This window comes from Anser anser (genome assembly GCF_964211835.1).
Source record: "Anser anser genome assembly, chromosome: 4".
NCBI lineage: Eukaryota > Metazoa > Chordata > Aves > Anseriformes > Anatidae > Anser > Anser anser.
The window spans coordinates 21,561,869-21,583,750 of NC_139724.1; the positions used below are offsets into that span (position 1 = coordinate 21,561,869).

The window sequence follows — 21,882 nt, forward strand, 5'->3', positions numbered from 1 at the left end:
ATAAAAGCTTTACTGAAAAAGCTTTACTTTGCTTTACTCATCTAGGAGTATGGTCTATTTCTCCAAGCTGCTGCAGACTGATTGCTTCTCAAACAGCGAGGACCGCTGTTAAAGAACACACACAATATCAAGGTGCTCACTTCAGCAGCAGATACGCATGCAAATGTTAAAAGGCAAAAGCATTGTTCTTCTGTGTGATGGAAAAGAAAAGGTAACATGACAGTAGACACCTGAAGGAAAAGTATCTGCTTGGAAGTTTGTGCAACTGCTATTCCATTGTAGATGTCTGATCACAGAGTTAGGAGCCCCAAGATTTGGGGTAGCAAAGGAAGTTCCCTACATTATTATTGTACGATGGCTCAGTTCTGATCGAGAAAGGTTATTGCCAGTATTCAGTCTCCAGAACCGCTCTGCCATTGGGCTCAGCAGCATAGCACAAAAGCGCAGGTTTTGCAATAAAGACTCATTGTCCACTGGAAACCATATAAAGTATAAAAATTCCCATTATAGGTGCCACATATCTAGCCAGATGGTAACTTCTAATCACTTCCAGCCTTAGCTATGCCTGAAATAACTTCATAGAGAGTTATGGGAAGCTCTGAACTACGTAATGGCTCTGAGCCTTCCACACCGCTTTACTGCAGGCTGGGAAAAGGCAGAGAAAGGAAAAGTCAAAATAGAAAGATATTCCCTGACAATCTAGGGCAAGAGGAATTTCTCTGTTGCTTTTATTTATACCTATCACAGTTAAATACACCTAAGTTAGCTCACAAACTGACCCAAGTCTGTGCAACTTCAGTGTTAACAGGCACTGCCTAAGGTAATGACCCATGCCATGTTGCATCATCACACACACACAATTTGGTTTGTGTCATATTTCTGTAGTCCCGACATATTTCTAGGAAAACGCTTTTCATCCTTCCAGTCTGTTTTCTGTCATTTACAAAACTAATGATATCATGCTTATTTTGCACCTCAACTATTAATTTTACAGTACATTAAGGCTTTTATTTATGGTCAAAGCTAAGAATAGTTAATATTAAATCTAACTATCCTGTTGCTCATACTAGAAGCTTAAGGGGAACCTCCCCTTTCTTTTTCCATGGGTAAAATTTATCTCATCTGCACCTCAATGAAAAAACAACAGCTTAAAAAATATTAATAAAAAATACACCCACCAAAGTGCTGCAAGAACAAGTTTGAGCATTTTCACAAAACACCAATGCAAAACAAACAGAAATACCATCAGCAGTGTTACCATAACCAAATGGCAGGATGAAATGAAATGAAGCATTTCAACATATTTTGCAGCTATGGATACAATTTAACAGTCCTTTAGAGGAGCTGTATGCAGACGGAAAACAACTGAATCATTTCAGATGGCTAACGAGGTGTTAAGATTTCAATCTCCAGGTCACTAGCTCCTGCTAACCCTGCTCTGTAGCTAACCTTGTTCTAAGTAGCTGCTATTGACAGCTGCTTGATGGCTAGCGGAATGGGATGCGGGTCTCCCAACAGTTCTTTTGCTCCCTCTGCTACAGATAACCCTCTGCTATCCTGATACCCTTCTCCACAGACAACATTCCACCTCTTCAAAACGCTGCTGGCTAAACAGCATAAAATATGCAACATACAAAATTATCTGATAACTTTGGAAAGAATTTTTTTAAGTAAACAACTTCACTCACAAGATCTTCTCTCTCTTTTTAAACACAAAGCAACTAAGAATTTGCACATTTAATATTTCAGAAAAGATGGTCAATATTCATTAACTTCCAGTGATGAATACAATGGGCATAATAATTAGGGGGAATGTAATTAGATACTGCATTTTAGTACATTTCTTCATTAGTCTGAGATATGTACACTTTATTAAGTTTACCCTACTATCACTGATAAAACCATTCCAACAGTGTCTTCAAGTAATCTGTCTTATTTAAAGTGGAAAGGAATATCCATTATTTGGAAGTTCTCAGACAAAACTGAATAAAAACACCATTTAAAAGGTATTTTAAGCTTGAAACACACTGATGTTGCACAGAACAAATACTTAGTTATGTAAAGATTAAGTACTTGAGCTACTGCAATTTTGACCCACATTCTTGGCTAATTATGAGAAAGTAAGGTCCTGTGCTGCAGTAGTCCATACCCCAAACACTGTGCTTTTTTATTAGCTAGAAGCAATACACCAATTTACTGCCAGGGTACCTTCTTGTTCCTACAAATGAGATATAGAACACAATGGTGGGACTTCCTTGTAACAAGACATAGACAAAAGAGAGGATGATCTGGTTTTGGATGAAAGAAGTTGACAGAAAATGCCATCTACATGCACCTGAAACACCATCTGACAATTAATACTATGTACACAATGATTTTGAGGCAAAATCACCCAAGTTCAATACTGAAGAAACACAGACACAGCCACAGCACTCTTTGTTGACTGCACTGATTATATAATAACTTTTTATGATCCCTAATGAGGCTATAAAGGGTTACTGTTGTTTCCAGCAAGGAACGCAGCTACTAACATATATGAAGACGACATATATTTGGAATTAGACAGGAAAACATCAGTTGTGCTGCCTCCTGCCTTTAAAACATATAAATACAAAGTAAAGGCTTACAATTTCTCTTCCTGGTTTTCTAATTGAGCATACCACAGTATTCCAAATGAGTTAATAATTAGGTCACAGCGTAAACGGAGTTCTCATCACAATTTTCATCTGTGGAAAAGTGCTAATTTTTATTTTATTGTCTTGCTTTGTTTTTTAACATAGAGTAGGAACCTTGGGTGTGAGACTTCTATTTTTGTTAAAGTACATAACAAAAGCTGTATGGTTTCTGAATAGCTGATACTTAATTTTGTGGAAAATATTAGAAAATAATACAACACAATTAATACATTAATAAATAAAAACATATCCATGATTTATTTTTTAAAATAAAATAAATCTTGCCCCAATATTATGCAGCACTACTCCTCTGGCGTACCAGGAGGCATGTCACTCTAACCCAGAATGTTCTGCTTGCTGATGACCATTCTTTCAGTGCTGTGGCAATCCATCAAAATGACACCGCTTTCAAGAGCAACCACTGCAGAACTTTATTTGAAAAGCATTTCACATTCAGCAGTGGGACAGTTCCTGATTTCTTCTCTCCTCAGGTTAAACTCATTAAAAAAATAACCCCACAGTGATAACAAGTATTTAAATTATTCAAAATCTCAGGGAAAAAGAGATAATTAAGCCTACCAAACCTGCACTGACAATCTGAAGCAACTCTAAAACCGAAGAACCTTCAATGGCACAGTGAACTGAAATGATGACCCCTAAGAAGGATTTACACGGACATAAATAGACTAGCAACCCCTGTCAGTGGAACGCCATTTCACTCTATTCCCTTAATCCTGGATCTGCGGTTAACTTGTCACTGTCTGCATTTTATTTCTTAACATATGTAACTTAGCATTAAATGTAAAAACTACTGCTCAACAGCACTAAAGGCTCCTGAAAGCCCGCTTTGCATTCTGGAGAAAAAGAAACATTTTACAGTAATGCCTACAGTGTTTCCAGAGAGGTGTCCACTAGATGTCACTGTGAGCACAATGTTAGTACTGGAGAGGTCGGAAACCTCCCAGCTCGAGACTGTAATTTAACAAAGCAACTAACCCCATTACCTTCTTTTTGCCTCCTCATACTGAAGACTTAATCTGACCTTTTCTGCTAAATTTGATCTACTTCTTGCTCCAACCTGTTGAGAAAAAAATATTAGCCTTATTACTGTGTAAAACTGTAAAATGAATCAACAACACCAAACAAATGCACAGGGTAGAAAAATTACCACTTAGAAAATAAAACCACAGCCGCCTTCAGCTACACGCTTGCTGCTATATACACGGTTAGGAATATACTCAGATATACAACAGTGCTGTTTTCTTCTCATACAGTTCATCTGCTATTAACTTCTGTACTACCTACCATATTCTATCAGAGTACATCAAGTGCATTTTCAAACAAGTCTTGCATTGATTGCACCCAAAATTTTGAACTTTGAACTCCACTGAACTCAAAATTTAGGGTTAAGTCAGTACATCTTAAAGGAAGACTTCAAAAATTTGCTGCGAAACATAGACAAGTGTAGTTCTTTGTTTGGCAAGCCTAGTGCTATCTCTTCCTTACAAATCTAGCCCACGGAAGTTCAAAGAAGGTGCCAAAATTAAGCACAGCTTTCTGTCACTGTAAATATACTGTCAGTGAAACAGAGAAATTATTAATGAATCATTAAAGAGGTAGTTCCATTAACAGCGTTTCAGCTGTGTGAAATGAAATTGCACAGTTAAATTCTGAGATCTTGTTTCTGAAAATTAAAAACATCTTCAGATCAAAGCAAGTCTGTAAGGTGCAACATAACCATACAGACAGATCCACAAAACACTACCTACTTACGCTGAACTTCACTGTACTGGAACTGTTTGATTAAATCAGATGCCAGATAAATGCTTCATGCCAAATGTAAAAACTTCATCTGAATCCTGATTTGAAATTTAAGGGGAAAATCAGTTAACTAAGGAATTTTCTCTTTAAACATGCATATATATACACCTATCAGCAACAGTAAACAGACATTTGAAACAGCCAGTTCCATTAACCACAGCATTCTGATTTAATTTCTCTTTACATTTGACCAAATGAAAAAAGCTCACCTCACCAGAAATGTCAGTCTGAGACCCTGTATCCAATGTTTGTCTAGAAAAACACAGCTGGGAGTTTACAGAGCTCGAACTCAAGTCTGGTTCAGATGTCCCAATGGTCTGGTCAAGACTGAATTTCTCTCTCAGCTTTGCAAGACTCTGTTCAGGAAACAGAGAATGAGGTGGTGTTAAAGTGCCTTTGTACTTTACAGCATTTGTACCAGTTTCTCTTCAAAAGATGTTTACCTAAAAGATTCCAGTATAAATTTTCTAGTTTTCATTCCTCACATTAAGCAAACTAGCCTTCTAACCAAGCAGTTCATAGATGATACTAAGTATGACCACGCCATTCTCGTTCTCTCTCTCTTCCTCTCTCTCCCCCCCTTTTATCAAACAATTAAATAACTGGATGATTAAAAAAAGAAAAGGTATGGTTTCAGAAATTGATATAGTGCAATTTAGATTTGTAAGACCTTCACCGCTTACACATCTAAACATGTATCTCAAGTTTTGTCCATTTAATATTTTAAATTGTTTAGAAGTAACATGCATTGCAGCTTACCTACAAATTCAGATATCTATATTCTCTGACTGCCATAGTGTGACTTTTTGAATTAAGAAAGTCACAGGCTTCAGTTTCTGCATCTGAAAAGTGATTTTAATGCTACTTTCACTCACAGTTTTGAGCATCCCTTGAAAAAGTCTAACATGTATTTAGCATCATTAAAGCTCCTTACAATAAAATAAATCCACATAAAACTTATGTCAACCCTATGAAATACCTTCATTAAATCTTGTTTTTCTCTCTCCCCTGAACTTATTTCCTTTCTGATAGATTTCAGTTCACTCAGGATGGCTTTGGCCTCACACAGTTCATACCCACTCTGGCCTCCAGACATTTTTTGGTCAATTCTGTGGAAAAAAAAGAGTATTAATACTGAATGCAGCAAATAACACCTCTGCTGTTTTGTTTCTGACAAGCATAGTTAGAGAATAGAAGGGAAGGAGAGACTATTTCCTTCAACAGACATGTAAAGAGAAAAAAGGACACTGAAGTCTGCATTAAAATACTATTTAATGCTTGGCAAAAGCGTCAAGGTGTCTAACACACACACAATGGATGGGTTTTGCTGACACGGGAAATTTTATGGAAAAACCTAATGTTGGCATTAAAACCACCTTAGCTAAACTATCGGGGCCTTACCAAAAGCAGAGACTCCACATTTTTCAGTTGATCCAGTCTTAAAGACATGTGAGGCACAGAGCAAGCACTATCTGAAATAATACTCCTAACATGCTACCAGAATTATAGCGTATTGCTGACAACACAATCAAAAATCCCATCCCCACCCTAACTCTCTGCAGCAGAGAAGCAACTTTGGCGTACAACTTTAATAATATTAACTGTGCGTGAGCCTTACAGAAGCAGAATTTATTATGAGCAGTATTCCTCTACCCAGACCCACAATGTGACATCCAACAGACAAACAAGCTTCTTGGTACTCGTGACCTTTGCAGAGAAGACATTTAACCATATTCTTGTCTCAGCTTCCATCTTGTTTACTCTAATCCTAGGCATTAAGCACCTAGAATAGCTGTTCTGCTCCCCCAGTCACCAGGCTCTCTTTACTCACAAAATATTTGGATAATAAATATCATGTCATAAACCAGACGATTTACTAAATACCTGGAATATCAATATTAAAAAAAAAAAAAGAAAAAAAAACCTTAAAATTCTGAGTTCCCAAACTCAGAGAAAAAAAAAAGAAGCTATTTTATTTCAGTCTTGACTTAAAAGTATAGTTTGTAAACACATTTCTCCAACCTCTAGTTTAACTGAATATTTCATAGCATCATATAAATGATTGCAGCTGTGCTTTGCAAAATTAAAAACAACAGGCATCTTCACAAAAGTCGAGCATCTAGTAGAGAATACATTTTTATAGTGCAATTGGTTTCCTTTTTTTTTTTTTATCATCACCCATCATCTTTGCTACAAGACATTAACCTTGTGAGTGAAGACTGATCAAATGCTTTAGTGATCAGAAGTGATCTTGAGCATCCCCTGCAAGAACACAAAACCTGTAACAAAGTATTCTGTTTTTCTTCTAATTTTATGCACAAAGGTATCAAGGTTCTAAAGCAGTCATTAAAGATGTGACAGTATCTTTTTTCCTTTCTCCATGTTTCAGTTTTTATGCAAATTAGAACAGCCTTTTTATTTTTTTTTTAAAGAAAATTTGATTAAAAAAACACGACTCAACACTCAGATTCCCATTCAAGAATATATTTGTTTCAACTTGAAAGATCCTCAAACGCTTTCATAGGTATGCACACACTTCACAGACTTATTCTCTGCAAGCACCTCATTTCTGGTAACTCATCAGGTTGCTAAAGTCAAAGAGATAGAGGATATGCCAACAATTACAGCCATGAATGAACAGCTGGGTAATACACCACATGCTGCCTAGTAATACAACGTGTCACTTTCAAATTGCAACTACTTTATTCTGTATATAATTAAGATGGACAAGAAGGATCTCTGACATATACAATATTCCATCTTCCTGTTTCAAATTAATGGGATTAGTACTGTTCAAAAGTGGCTGACTGAATTTTTAAAACAAATGTCCATTGTATTTCTGTGGAATGCTGTTGACAGTTTCTGAAACATGCTTTGGATTCCTATCAAAATGGCTTGTGAGCAAGCTGCCTCAAAACAATACTTCATTGTTGAATTAATATAATAAAACCAGCATGATTGGCTAACCTTTAATCTTGGGACAGCAGCATGAGTTCTTATTACCTTAAACTTTAGAATCAGTATGTCTGTCTTTTCTAAACTCTGCTTCAAATGAAATCTAATTTATTAATCTATTTATTAAATTCAATTATCTTTTTCTCCTCTCCACTCCAGTCTTTATATACTTAAATAACAACAAATGTTACATTTCTGTTTTAGTCAAAAGGAAAGAGGGTAGGGATTTGATTGGTATCCTCCTAGGGTGCCAAGGGTTTTCAGTTCCTAATCAACTTCAAACTCTTCATACTAAAAAAAATAAATAATTTGCTCCATTTGGACAAGTCTGTAATTACAATAGCACTGATGGAGCAACATTTGTTTTCACCATTTTTCTTGGCCATTCCTGGGACCAGAATTTCTTTCTCCCAGTTCAAAAAAAAAAAAAAAAAGAAACCAAAAAACCTACTGTGCAAAACTGATCTATTAAAATACACAGGAAACAACCTACAACATGCTCTGGTTAGAAGTGAGAAATTAACCCCAGTCACTCAGCTCCAAATACAGATACTCTGTCATCCTGGGCAAATCACTTCTCTGTTTTAGCACTCTTATCAGCAAGATAGAAGTATACTTCCCTTCTCCTACATTTTGTCCATCTTCCCTATATACTGTGCAAGCTCTCCAGAATAAAGGTTATTACTTATATGACATTACACTACCATACACAGGAGGTCCTGAGGAAAAGGGTAAAAGTATCCAGACAGTATTACATTAACAATGAAACATTGCTTCTGCTACTGGAACTAGTGTACCAAGAGCACACAGCTCAGCATTTTACTGTATTAATGTATGAGTACATACCACAATACAGATAATGACTAGCATTAATAATTCTTTGTTCATGTTAGTTAAGAAAACATACTTGTTAGTAAAGTTTCCTCTGCAGCGAGTAATGTCCCACAGTGAACCACCATGTTCTCTGTGGTGATAGTTTTTTGAGTTATGTTTAATACTTTATGGCCCAACTTTGTAAGTCAAGAGCAGCTGTGACTGTTCTGACTGGGAAGAAATAATAATAAAAAAAATCAGTTCCTAATAGTCCAACTGGTTAAATACCCAGAATGTTCACCCAGTTCAGCATCAGCCCTTTGGAGCCCAGGCATCCCAGCAACTGGAACAAAGAAAGTCAGGTCTCTAATCCTCAAATTGCGACTCACTTCAAACCCTGCACAGCTGTGGCACCATTTATACCTCTGAGATCTGCACCCTCCTCTCTCTTGAGCTGAGATTTGGGGAAGGAGGAAAGACAGACCTAATTACTTTGTGTGTATGTGTGTGTGTGACCTTCTTTCTGCTTCTTTGCAACACAAGCTCCTTCGTGAAAAAAATAGAAGGGGGAAGAGGTTTCTCACGTTAACACTTGCATAATAGCTTTGCTATTTCTACTGATTTCCTGTTTCCTAACTGCAACAAAAAGAGTTGTTATATTCTCATTTTTCCACCAATAATTATCTCATATAAGATGTATTCAATTCCACAACAAAAAAGATCAGATGACTGAATTAAGTCAATTTCAACTATTTCATTACTCACTGTTGCAGCGTTTCAAAGCCCTGTTCCTTGTACAGCAGCTCTTGCTTCATCTGAGAGAGTTCCCTCTTCAGCTTCTTAACCTTGTGTTAAATCAAAGCAAGACTTAGAAAATTCCTCTTGTTAAATGGCATAACACATGGCTTTGAAAAATTAATGTATTCTCTACATCGGATGAGAAAAAAAGAGAGTAAATTGCTCTACTGACACACATTAAAAACAAAAGGATCTGCTCTCTTCCTTATGTCTATGGGCAACATGCTTTAGTATTAAAGGGACACAAGCAGATTAAATCACATTCCTTATTTGTATTGATACCACACTGCGTTATTAAACCTGAGAGAACTTTAACAAGTAATTTACTTCTCACTTGTTAAGCATGCATTCCAACTGTTCTACAGGGACATTCCTGTTTATTTTTAAGCTTATTATATTTTCGCTTTTTCATTCCAGGAAGCTCTCAAGTCATTTGCACAGTAAAAGACAAAGTGTGGACTCCCCTTTTTTTTCTGTGAGTTTCCCTTTCTTAGAAAGCTTTACAAACATCGGATCCCTATGAATAAAATTCACATTCATTTAATTCCAAAACAACGTTAACTAAGCACATTTGGATCACAAATATATGCATCTATTCAATAGATGTGTCTTTGGCAAAACCTTCCATGCTTTCTCTAAATTTGCATGCTCAATTGTTTTTTAACCCCAATATTGCTCTTTCAGAGGCTAGCAGGTGAGTACACTACAAAATATTTACGAACCAGGATTATATTAAAAGTTAAATGGAGGGTTGTTTTTTGTTTGTTTGTTAATGTCACCCTTCCCAAACACACTAAAACAAAGTTTCTGGACTACCCATAAAACAGTGTACTTCTAACACAAATTAAAACTCATCCTCAGCACACACAGAGACAGAAATGTGTACATGAAATGTGGACTCCCAAATTTTGGTATTTATACACCTACATCTGCCTCATTTGCACTCCACATACTAGCCAGATGTTTATTTTTTTAAAAACTCTCCAATCAGTAAGGTGAAAAAAGGAAAAGCCTGCTAGAAGTCCTCTGCTCTCACTATCACTGTGAAACTCTTGCTTGTTTTCATATAGGTCTTCAGATACTCAACTGCATTTTGAAAAATAGACTGTATTAAAATAAATAATTTTGACCACTTTAATAATTTCAAAATTATGTCTCCAAGACTGTTTGCAAGCATTTCCTTTTAGATTTTCTACTTCGTGCTATTCTTCAAATCAAAAAATGTGACCAAAAGCATGAGAAGCAGCTGCTGTAGCTTTCCAAGAGACTTAAAATGCTTCCTATGTCTAAAATAATCAGTGATTTGGGTGTTTATACACATGGGTTTGTAAATGACACTTCGGCATTCAAGTTTGTATCTTCTGGCTAATGAATTTTCTTTGACAGAAATAAAATGCTTACAATCTCCATTTTCTCCAAAGCAAATCTGCTACTAGATTATTAGGGGTTCCATTCAGACTTTTAGAAACTATCACTAGTTGCTTTAATTGACAGAAAACTGTTTTTATTTTCACTATACTGAATATTTAGTATAATAAATTGGCAATGCCCCTAACTAACTACATATTCAGCTCTCTTCAACTATTTCTTCTCTGACTAGCATGACGCTTTCCTGCAGTTAAGCAGAACAGAGAACTAAGCGAGAATATTAAACTGCAAGAATAATTTCTCTCAAGAGTTTCAGTCAGGTTCATAGAAAACAAACATACCACCACTGGGTTTCAGGTAAAGTAATGTATAGAATATGAAAAAAAGCCCCAACTTTTCCAAGAAATGAAGAATGACTGAACTTTTTTTTTTTTTTTAAATCTGAAATGTGAATTTGTAGTAATTGCAGAAGGCACACTCGCTTTCAACTGGATCTCTCAGAAGCCCTTCCATTTTTCTCAAGATCATCTTTTGAGTGTCCTCTTCTGCAATTCATCATCATTTCATTATCAAGAAATGTGAGTTAGGTATGTTATCATAGAAGGACGTGACCTACATGATAATAGACTCTGTGTTTACTGCACTGTAGTCGCATTAAACTATACTTGTGCTCCTCGCCTTCTCCTTCATAACTTTTATATAATCCCCTCTTTTTTACAACTCTTCACGTGTTTTATCCTTCACCCCCTTCCTACTGCTTCTGCACATCTTCCCAAGGCACCTGGCAGGCCTCTTGCTTCCTCCTCCTAACTGTATCTTCAATCGGGCTTCTGTGCTAACCCATTCTACCCCCAGCACTCAAGCTTAATGGAACAACAAAAATCTTGTTATTTCATAAAGGTTCAGCCCCTACTTGCTACATATGCATAAAACAGACTTTGATCACACATCAAATTTTTGCCCCTGCTCTCATATTTCTGTCATGTGTTCTCCGTGACATATTGTGCACTAGGCAGTTCACGTAACCAAAAGGTTCCGTGTGCATATATTAAGCCCAGCTAACAAGGAAAAGGCCAAAAGCCACTTCAGAACTTCCTCGAATGCTGAGTTTCCCCCCCTCCAGCCACCATTAACCTGACGATGCCAGTAAGCCTCAGCCAGTGTGAGAGAGAGAAACAGGTTTAGTACATCTGACCTAATGGTTCACTAAACAATGTGCAAATTCTAACTAGCTGGCTCGCAGCTCGCTAATGACTAACTTTGTTTCCCATTAAGTCCATGCATGCATGTACTGCAGAATGCCAAAAGGCTGAATATTAGCAAAGCATCCTCAAACATTCAAAGAAAGGTAAACTATGATATAATACAGTCATACCTCTCTTGCCATCTTCCTTGAAAACCACTTTCCAGCCCTAGCATCGCAGGGCTCCACTTTTTGTTATCTCAACGATTTTCATATCCAGTGGGTTTGGATGACAGCACACTTTATGCTGATACAGATATTCTTGGACTGCACCCTTCTAAACTCTGCAGACAAGATTCAGGTCACCTATTTTAGGCACATACGCAACTTGGACTTTGCAACGCCATTAAACCTTGTGTTGAGAACCAGCAGGACGCTAGGTTTTCATTGACTCCAACAAGCAATGAAGAGAGGGAGGCACCTCCAAAAACTTAACTCCTGTGATTAGCACATTAGCCTCTCACCAGTGAATGGACAATTTGTAGAACTGTAGCCAAGAGGTGATTCAGTGTTTGTGCATTCCAAGTTGGGAGCTGACCAGAGTACAGTAACAGGAAAAACTGAGCATAGGACCACGTTTGAATATTCTCCTCTGACTCTTAGGTGACTATATTTACTTTTGGTCATGTGTTTTGTTCTTCAACACCACCATTAATTTCCCAAATATACCAGTGATCCCTTGCCAACAGGGAACCTCTTTTACTGCTGTGCTGGCTTTAGAAAGAAGCTCTGCCCTTGTCTTTTCAATCTTGTTCTTGGCCAGGGTCCTTATTGTCATAGATTCTCCCTCTGAAGCTTCAAATTTTTTTCTCCAACATTCTCACTGCTGAAGTGGGTTTTCTCACTAACAACTTTCCCTTCTGTTTAAAAAATAAGGGACTACAAACTGGTATTTCTAAGGAAGGGCAGCCTGTACAAGCAGTCAGGAGGGCAACATCTGGACACCAGTTTTACAGTGTACTCCATCTTTCATTTATATAATTTTTAAATTTTAATGAGCTATTCCATATTCCACAATTCCATTTAAACATGAATTGTTTAGACTCCTAATTATAACTCATTACTCTCAGCAAAGTCTCTGAGGCTTCTGCGAGTGCTGCTCTGTGCAGAAGCCAGGAGGGGGCAATGGAGGAGCTGAGTAACTGGCATCGCTTGTGCTGTCTCTGCTCATGCAGACTCTGTATCCCAGCCCTTATTCAAGGACTGTGCTGTGAGGTGCTGTTTTTTCATCCCGCATGGTTTGATCTGATTTTTTTTCATTACTAACTACAGGAAGTCCAGGTTATCCATTGAGCACTATACGCCACAGCTTAAATAAATGAACTCCCTATATGGATTTTAAATGTCTTCCACACCATTTCCTCCTCATTCAAGATGAATTCACTAGAGACTAACCTGTGAATGAAAGTTCTTTGTATGGAGTCTGTTACTGACTATACTGAAAGGAGTTGACCAAATAATGTTTTTGCTTGTTAGCAATTTCAAAAAGTGAATAACTTTCAATCTTGACCGAAAATGTTCTATTTTGACAAATCAAAGCAAAGTTTTACACCATTACTGGCAAGTTTTTAAACCAACAGAAATTTGTGAGGCAGTTCATGTAGCTAATGGTCCATTTCTCACAGAAGAAAGATTGCATAAAAAGTCACCTAGCTGCACCTCATCTTTGCCTACTACTTTATTTTCACCTAATTATTTTTATTCTTCCTTTTAAAAGCAGGAGCATAGAAGTGAAAATAGACCTCCAATTTATTTAAACCCACATCTTGTTAGAATATCTGTCAAAGTTTCACCAAAGTGTGTTCTCTAGAAGTAGCTGAGACAGCTTTAAAAATTCACTTAAAATTCATTAAAAACCCTTGAATGATATTTAATGACAATATCAGGAGGTTTCACTATCGGGGTACAACATACCTCTGCTAGTTCAAACTTTGCATTCTACAGTCAGGAAGTTTGCATACAGAATACAAATGAATATGAATTGAGAACTCTCACCCTTAATCTTGTAGTGGAGATTTCAGCCTTCAGAATGTCAGGGTCATACTTCATGCTTGATGAGGAGCCTGAGAACACTTTTTCAAAAGACAAAAAAGGACAAATATTTAAGTACTTTTAGATCACTAATTACTCCCTTCCTTGACAAAACCCCATTGACCTAAAACTATAAAGTACAGAAAAACATGAAATACTTTACAAATATATGTCCTTTTACAGAACAGTCAGCATTGCAGCATGGCAATAATTAATGAACAATCAAAATTTCCCTCTTTCTTTCCTCTATCACTATTTTGTATCTCCCCTCCTTCATTCTATTGCAGAATCCAAAAGTAGCATCTCATTTTCCCTGGCTTTCTAGCCCTTGCTTTCTGTTCCTGTTCTTCCAGCTGAGACATCTCAAAATCATGCAATCACCTCTTCCTGGAAGGCATAGCTTCTAAGGAGGTTTTTGGAAAGCAAAAGATTTAATTCAGAAGTCTCAGAGGTCTGCTGCTCAGTTCTTCCCAAGCTGCACATGTTACTTTTATCACACCATCCATTTCTAAGAGAGATATTTAGCCAACAAACCAAATACAGGCTTCTGAAAGCACTTCACCATACACTAATTCCTCGTCCAATACTGTAATACGTATCTCTGCTTCACACCTTATCACTTCATACGTGCTGCAAGATTATTGCATGAAGCAGCAACAAATTCTCTTTTTGGTCTACTGCAGGTACCTGCCAACATAGTAGGGTCATTTCAGTAGGCAGCCACGAAATGCAGGGGATCCTATTTACTTTGAACCTAGATTTGGCAGAATTTTATTCTGACAAACAGCGTGACAAAACAGAGTTCAGAGCCAACTACTCTAAACCATGGCTCAAAGGAGTTCAATTGTATTGGACAGAAAAGAGCTCTTTCCAGCAGAATACCTTTATATTTTAAAAAAAAAAAAAAAAGGGAGGGATGCTACCTCTTAAAAAAAGCCAAAGTACAAGGTGTTCATAGCAAACCTTGAAAACTCATCCTAAAGCGAAACATGATCTCCTGCAGGGCACAGATCAAAGAGGTTACATTGTATTTTCTACTGTACTTACAGCTTGTACGAGAGCTTGATTTTTCTTTGTAGGCATCGTTCAACCGTACATACTCATCCAGTGCAAGTGCTAGCCTCTGTTCCTTCACCTGGTACAGCTCTTTCTGAGTACTGAGAGCATCCTGGGCTACCATAAGATAATCCTTTAACATTCTCTCTTGCTCTTGCCTCCATTGTTTCCTGGGATCTTCTATTTGTGTTGTTTCTTTATGGGAGGAAAAAGAAAGAATTTAAAGGTACTTCTGCTGAAATGTGGTCACAACCGAATTGTTTCTTTGCTTGCAATCCACAGTTTTAGAAGTCTAAACCATAGGTTGGCTTTGCTTACTAAGCAGATGCTCGGTTTTATAGAAGTTTCTCTTTGCCACAATAGTGTGCTTCAGAAACAGTACTTCTGTGATAACTTGTAAAACTAGGAATTAGTGCACAATATGTAATGCTATATGTAGATCATTCTTACACCCCCAACACTGAATTAAAATATATGAAAACTTTTCACCCGTATTTTTTGCATCCAAGCATTTGGAAATAACAGGATCAATAAAAAGTCTTCGAATGACACCTTAAAATTAAATGCATTTCTGAAGAAAAAAAAATGAAATTTATTTTTAGCTATTAAAAAAAACCACAACCCCCACTTCATTAATTTTTGCAGCCATCTGTTTTTCATGTTTTATTGTGGTTCTCTCTCTCCTTTTCCTCTATGAAAACAGTCTTTCTGTTTAGCTTTTCCACTGCAACTGAACTGACGATGTAACATAATTTATGGTCAACAGCAAGAGAGGGACAGCATGTCGTTCCACCTGAGACACGTGCCTAAGACGTATGGGACCAAACCACCTTTCTGAAGAGTCTCCTCCTTTCCACTGACTACCCAGGTAATATAACCAAGAAGGCTGGAACAGGCCCTTAAGAAGATTTTACGTGAAACATTTTAACTCAAGTAGCTACACAGAAGTAAGACTTGGGTAGAAAGCACAGAGAAAGCCATCAGACATATGGCAGTGCTATGTATTACAGAAAGTATGTGACTATCAATCTAACCAGGACCAGGTTTTGATTTTTTTTTTTCGTAAACGTGCAAAGAGGAAGAGTTAAGCTGAATGTTCAACCTTATCATTCATATTTCCAGACTTAGCTCAGCACGTTTTGAAGCTGTCCAATGAATAGTCTTCCTTTAAGGCTGTACCAAGTAGAAAAACTGGTGTTCTCGTAAGACGTAGCCATGAAAAGTTTGAAAGCTGAATGCAAGGTGGGCACCACACGGCATTTTCTGTCTAAGTTACATACTATAAATCCATGTGGATCCACATTGACAGAAACATTCAGTACTAAGGTATTTAAGCACAAAGTATTTACTCATTTTTTTTGCAAAAAGCAGGTGAAAAGGTTACTCTCTGGCTTAAGTTTTCTGCCACTTTGATTCCCTAAATTGGTTCACTGTGAGCACCAGGACAGGGTGGGAGGGGGGAATGGGACCGTGTGGCTGAAGACACAGGGGAGAAAAGAACTGCAGCACCCCATTGCCCCAGCCCCTATCTGAACTGCTGTCCTGGGCAGAGGGCATTCACTCAACTACACATTTTCATATCATATCACAGAACGGTTTGGGTTGGAAGGGACCTTAAAGCCCACCCAGTTCCAACCCCCTGCCATGTGCGGGGACACCTCCCAGCAGCCCAGGCTGCCCAAAGCCCCATCCAGCCTGGCCTTGAGCACCTCCAGGGATGGGGCATCCACAGCTTCTCTGGGCAGCCTGTGCCAGGGCCTCACCGCCCTCTGAGTGAAGAATTTCCTCCTAACCTTTAATCTAAGTCTCCCCTCTTTTAGTTTAAAACTATTCACCCTTGTCCTATCATTATCTATCTGTGTCAAAACTAGCTCTCTGTTTTTTTTATAAGCCCCTTTTAAGTACTGAAAAGACTTTTTGTAACTGCTGATAAGGACAGGTTCTGGTTAATAACAATTTCTCATAACAACTAATTACCAGTTTTTCAAAAGCTCTTCTTGGTGCTAACATCCCATAAACCAGAGACGTGGAAATAAAAGACGCTTCCCACAGAACTAACTCTGTAAAATCCTAAACCGACGATGTCTGTGTAACTCCTGGTGCTCTGACAAACAAACCAATTCACGTACCCCCACCCCATGCTGGTGACCCCCCCACCATTTACAAACACATCATGCTTTTGTGTTTATACATGGGAAGGTATTTCCTAGGTGCACACAGTGGAAGCATGGAGAGTATAAATCACATAACCCAGGCGTGGTGCATAAAGGATTAACATGGAGAAGCTTTATGCACAGTTGGTTTTCCAATAACCCCAACGTGAACATTCTCCAAAAAACTACCTCTAGCTACAGCCGCACACATCCGTGTTTGTAGCCACCTGCTCTTTTCTACAAAGCTATCAGGAGCACAAAGAAGCAAATCAATAGCTTTTCTTTCCTAAACAGTCAACACATGTCCCTATCTGTGGCCACTTAATGCCATTGTGCTTTAAGGCACCTCCACATTCCCGGTTATTTACCCAAGATAAGAAGTGCCTGTTTCCAGAGGTGTCCTTCTTTGTGAAGCGGGATGAAGAGCATGAAGCAGGATTCTCATGGGTCAGTGATCAAATAGGATAAATGCAGTTATGTTGCTTTTTTAGAAGAGTGTAATGATGTGATTGTGTTTTAAGAGTGCAACCAGCAGCCACCGAATAATCTTACAAGATTGGAAGGTCTCATCTTCGAGCGTGTTGTAGGTAATTGCCTTGTAGGTTTTAAGTGAGGATTGCTCGACATGCAGCCCAAAGACCAAATGTAGCCTGCAGAGTCCTAAAATGTGGCCTACAGATGCCCTGTCCTTGTGACTGCAAGAGAAGGACAAAGCTGATCAAGAGCAGATAATTTTTTATTGCTGACAAATACAACCATACATTTTCTTTTTGCCTCTCAAAGCCGTGTGTGCAAAACAAAGCTCTGATGATATGACCTAACTTCTTTTATTCAGACAGTCGTAGATGAACTAGAGGTGACCCTGCCTTTTAAGAAGTGCAGCTTCAGCACACTGAGGTTTGGGTAACTGCCCAGGTAGGCAAATTGGCTGGCCAAACTATGCTCAGCCAAGTCTATCTGTGGGTATTTTATTCCAGAACAAATGCTCAGTCAAGAAAAACATAATCCTGGAAAAGGCAAAGCGTTATTGGGATCATTATCCCAGAACTGATACTGGTGTCAGCTTTTACCACGCAGGGAAGGCTCCAGAGTATTTTTCACTCTATGTCTTCTCAAATATGATGAAGTGGAAACCCCCCCATATTAAATTACCTGTTTGGCAAGATCTTCATATATATATACATGTGTACGTGTAGCAGCATGAACACTTGTTCATTTATAATTTTCAGTCATCTGAACTGTAATCAGCATTTTTACCCCACAGAGGGAAAAAATAAAAACATTGACAGAACTACGGATAATAGTTCTGGTATTGTACTGCTACATTGTGAAAAGTACGTTCATTGAGCACACGTAATTTGAGCACGTGTAAATTAAAAAAAAAAAGGCAGAGTTCTCCTTTCAAAAACAAATATTTATAGTTCTCAAAGCTAAAGCCTCAGAAAAATAAGATTTTTTTTTTTCCTTGAAAGAGAGTGTCTCAAGCACCTGCTGTTAGGGTCATATTTGTACACACAGAATATTATTGGGGCAGTTACATGCATGGTACCGAGGGCACAGCTTGCTGAGTGTTTCAAAGTGAGATGTGAAGCCCTTTATCTTTAAACTACAGAGTGGGATTTAAACCACAAATAAGACCCCAACAGTCTCCTACCCTTATAATTCAACAGCTGATGAAGAACAAACTTTAGAGAGGCCCATTCCTTTTTTAGGGCAGATAGGTGTTTCCACTGGTGACTGCAACAGGACTTAGAACTTTGTCTAGAGCAGATATAAATCATGCAAGAAACTCTACGGTTATATCTGTTCTAGAAAACTCCAGCCGGACTTCCTCCCACCATCAGCAGTGGAGAACAGACAAACCACCTCCCTAGGCATCACCTCTCTCAACCCTTTTGGCATCACCAGATAGTTAAATTCACTAGTTCAGCTGTTTCTTGCAGAGAAAATGAAGATTTAGTGGCCCTCATTTTCTGTGGCATAAACTTTGATATGAACAAAAGGCATCTCCTTAAAATGGATCTTTAAACAACTAAGAGTGGTACATCAGGCTCTGTCGAGAGCAGTGACTGAATTTAGAAAAATATATATCGACTTTCTCAGTCCAATCACGATGCAAAATAATAAACTCTAGTAACAGTATTCATGGGGGGGAGGGCATGTCTAATAGTTACGTTACACATTCCTGACGTAACTTGGCTTTAGCATCATTTGGCAAAGCCATTTGTGAATCAAAATTACTTGATTCTATTAAGAGATCTTGATTTAAAACCAATTAATTTAACTTTAAATAAATTACTGCAAGTACGTAGATAAGTAATTTATGCAAAATTACCAACCAGCAATTTATTTCCTTCCATTTTTAATGATCTGAGCGACTACCCCTGGCTGAGGGGAAGTTCTGGACGGGCGGAACTGCACAAGCAGCAGGATGGCATGCTCCACCCAAGGACGTTCCTGAGCACTGAAGTTATCACAGACCTGCAATGTTGAAGATCGAGCTGCGTTGGCTTTGATCACCCTGCTATTAATGAAATACAATCTTCCTGGCTCACTGCCAGCCAGGTTTGATGCACTTAAGCTGAGTGAAGGATCTGGCCCAAACAACCACTTGGAGCCAAAATGCCAGGACTTACTTTACTGCCCTTGAAGCGAGTTCTAACCAAAGAAATAAACAAAGCTTTTCAAGCTATAATGTTACACTTGCCTCATGTAATTATACATAAGATATATATTATATATAAGACACACAGGATATGCAGGCATGTCTTTTTTTTTTTATTAGATAGTCAGATGTTATGTTTCTGTCTGCTACCCAGACACTCTGCCAAATTTTTACAGTCTACTTCAACAGAAGGAAACTATTACCTTATCAGCAGTAGATCGTATTTCTCTAAAATACATGGAATTAAAATCCCACTAGAAAATCCCACAGGGAAGGGAACGGCTCCCTGACGCCCCACTGCTAGACATGAGAGAATTGGACATTTTACTACAGGATTAACAATATGTGGAAGCAATAGTTTTTCCAGCATCTCCCTTTGCCAAATAAAATAATAGTGTCAATTGGCTCTAGAATGACCCGTACGAAAGCTGTCTTCAGTCCGGCAGGTTGTTTTCAGGCACCACAGTTAAGAGAGCAAGCACTCCGAAAGGGCCCCACCAAAAAAATGCCGGAGATTCTGGACTGCTACTTGAGAAGGACACATGCAGAGCAGGTGGAGACAACGCTGTGGCATTACACTTCTCATCCAGATGACAGAGCTCTCATCTGTTTAATCACTTGCCCGTATTACTCCCATTTATAAGTGTATCAGAATCTCAGAATTCTGGGACAGAATTTGCACTTTTCTGGTGCAGGTTTTCACTTGAAACTAGTTTCAAGATTTCAAGTGAAACTAGCTGACCTTTATAGAAACACAGACCAGAGCCCCAGGACCTGTATGGCAGAGGGGGATGCTAGAGCAGGGGGAGTCTCATCCATCACAGCTGTAGCTGTGATAAAAGCCCCCTTTTTCAGGGGGAGTTTCCACCACGTTGTCTCCATCAATGCTCCACAACGCTGTACATTCACATGTTCTCCTCTGCACAATCTGTGGTGTTCACCCAACCCAGCACAAAGCCCATTTGACACACTAAATCCACCCAAATACTCACTCAGCCAAAAATATTATATAAAAAGCAAGTGTATCGTGTGCTGGCAGTTTCTCTGCCTGAAAAGTTAACTGATGAAAAGATAGCTGTTACACTTAGCATTTCTGGTTATCTTGCATCCTAATTACGTGACTACCACCTCCACCCAAACAGATCCCAACTTTAAGAGAACAGCATGGGCCTCGAAAACTCAAACGCAGTAACTGACTACATTCAGGGCTCCTCCATCCCTGGAGTTTCTCCTGAAGTACAGCAGCTGAAGAAAGTGTTCAAACTAAACCCAGTTTGGTCTTTGAATAGTCCCCGCTGCCTCTGCTGTGGTAGCGTTATGTCCTGTTCCACAGAAGTGGTTTGAGAAGGAGGGGACAGCTGGAAAACAGCCCGCAGCCTGCTGAGGGCAAGCCCCTGGAGAACGGCTGCAGCGAAGCCAAACTGGGGGTAGCCGTGGTGAGAGAGAACCGGGATTTCAATGGTATCTCGCACACAACCACCTCACGGTGGCACAGACACAAAACCACCAACAACCCTTTGATATATTACATCAGAAGCGGAAAACGGGTGTCTGATACCAACCCTCACAGGGCAATTCAAGCCAGCTTAATGGTGGGTGGTGAAAGCAATTTTATAAACACCATTATGTAACCACCATGGATATGTTTATTCTACGAGAATATCCTGTGTTTCTTGATAAGCAAACTGGCTCTCAAATCTCCATTTTTTTGCCTGCAATCAGACAGAAGTACAGGTGGGAAAAAAGAGTGTAAATATTACTTCATCACACTTCAGCTGGCATAACAAATATTGCAGGTAACTGAGCTGCAAGCCCTAACCAGCAGCAAGGGAACAAACGCACTAGCGCTGGTTTCAGGGAGCATAACAAAGTGTTCCCGGACTAGCGTAAGGAATGTGCTTCATTGTTTACATACCAGAGGCTTTCTGAAAGACTTTTTTTTTCTTAGTCCTTTTTCTCTTCACTTCCCCCCTTTCAAAATTCTTAGTATATACTTCGTAGTCAAACTCGAACAATAAGAAAAGCAATTTGAAGCCGCAAATTTGAGGACAAAGTCAAAAAATATTGTATTGTTTCAAACTGATGTATTTGTTCAATAGGTACATAAAATAAAGAGCAGCACATTATAGAGAAGCAGAAGACTGTGCAGCCCAACAAGGTGACATATGCAGTGTCTTTAAAATGATCTAAAACACTGCTGGATACTCAAAGAAAATCACATTCTACCACATTATATAAGATGGAATATGGCTTCTAAAGAGAGACATGAAGGAAAATTAGGTTATTCAGAGGATGCTTTGAACT

General features: G+C 38.5%; 1 protein-coding gene across 10 annotated transcripts in view; it reads right to left on the bottom strand.

Moving 5' to 3' along the window:
- Nucleotides 1-21,882, bottom strand: part of WWC2 (WW and C2 domain containing 2) — a 99,376-nt gene that overhangs the window by 35,620 nt on the left and 41,874 nt on the right. For all 10 annotated transcript variants that reach the window (XR_014583888.1, XR_014583889.1, XR_014583890.1 and 7 more), the window contains 6 exons: nucleotides 14,752-14,955; nucleotides 13,669-13,745; nucleotides 9,030-9,109; nucleotides 5,476-5,605; nucleotides 4,706-4,852; nucleotides 3,680-3,753 (listed from right to left, as the gene is read on the bottom strand). Coding sequence is in view for 6 of the 10 variants with exons in the window: in XM_083834832.1 (XP_083690958.1) it covers nucleotides 3,680-3,753; nucleotides 4,706-4,852; nucleotides 5,476-5,605; nucleotides 9,030-9,109; nucleotides 13,669-13,745; nucleotides 14,752-14,955 (712 nt within the window). In the remaining 4 variants the exon portion in view is untranslated. The remainder of the gene's footprint in view (nucleotides 1-3,679; nucleotides 3,754-4,705; nucleotides 4,853-5,475; nucleotides 5,606-9,029; nucleotides 9,110-13,668; nucleotides 13,746-14,751; nucleotides 14,956-21,882) is intronic.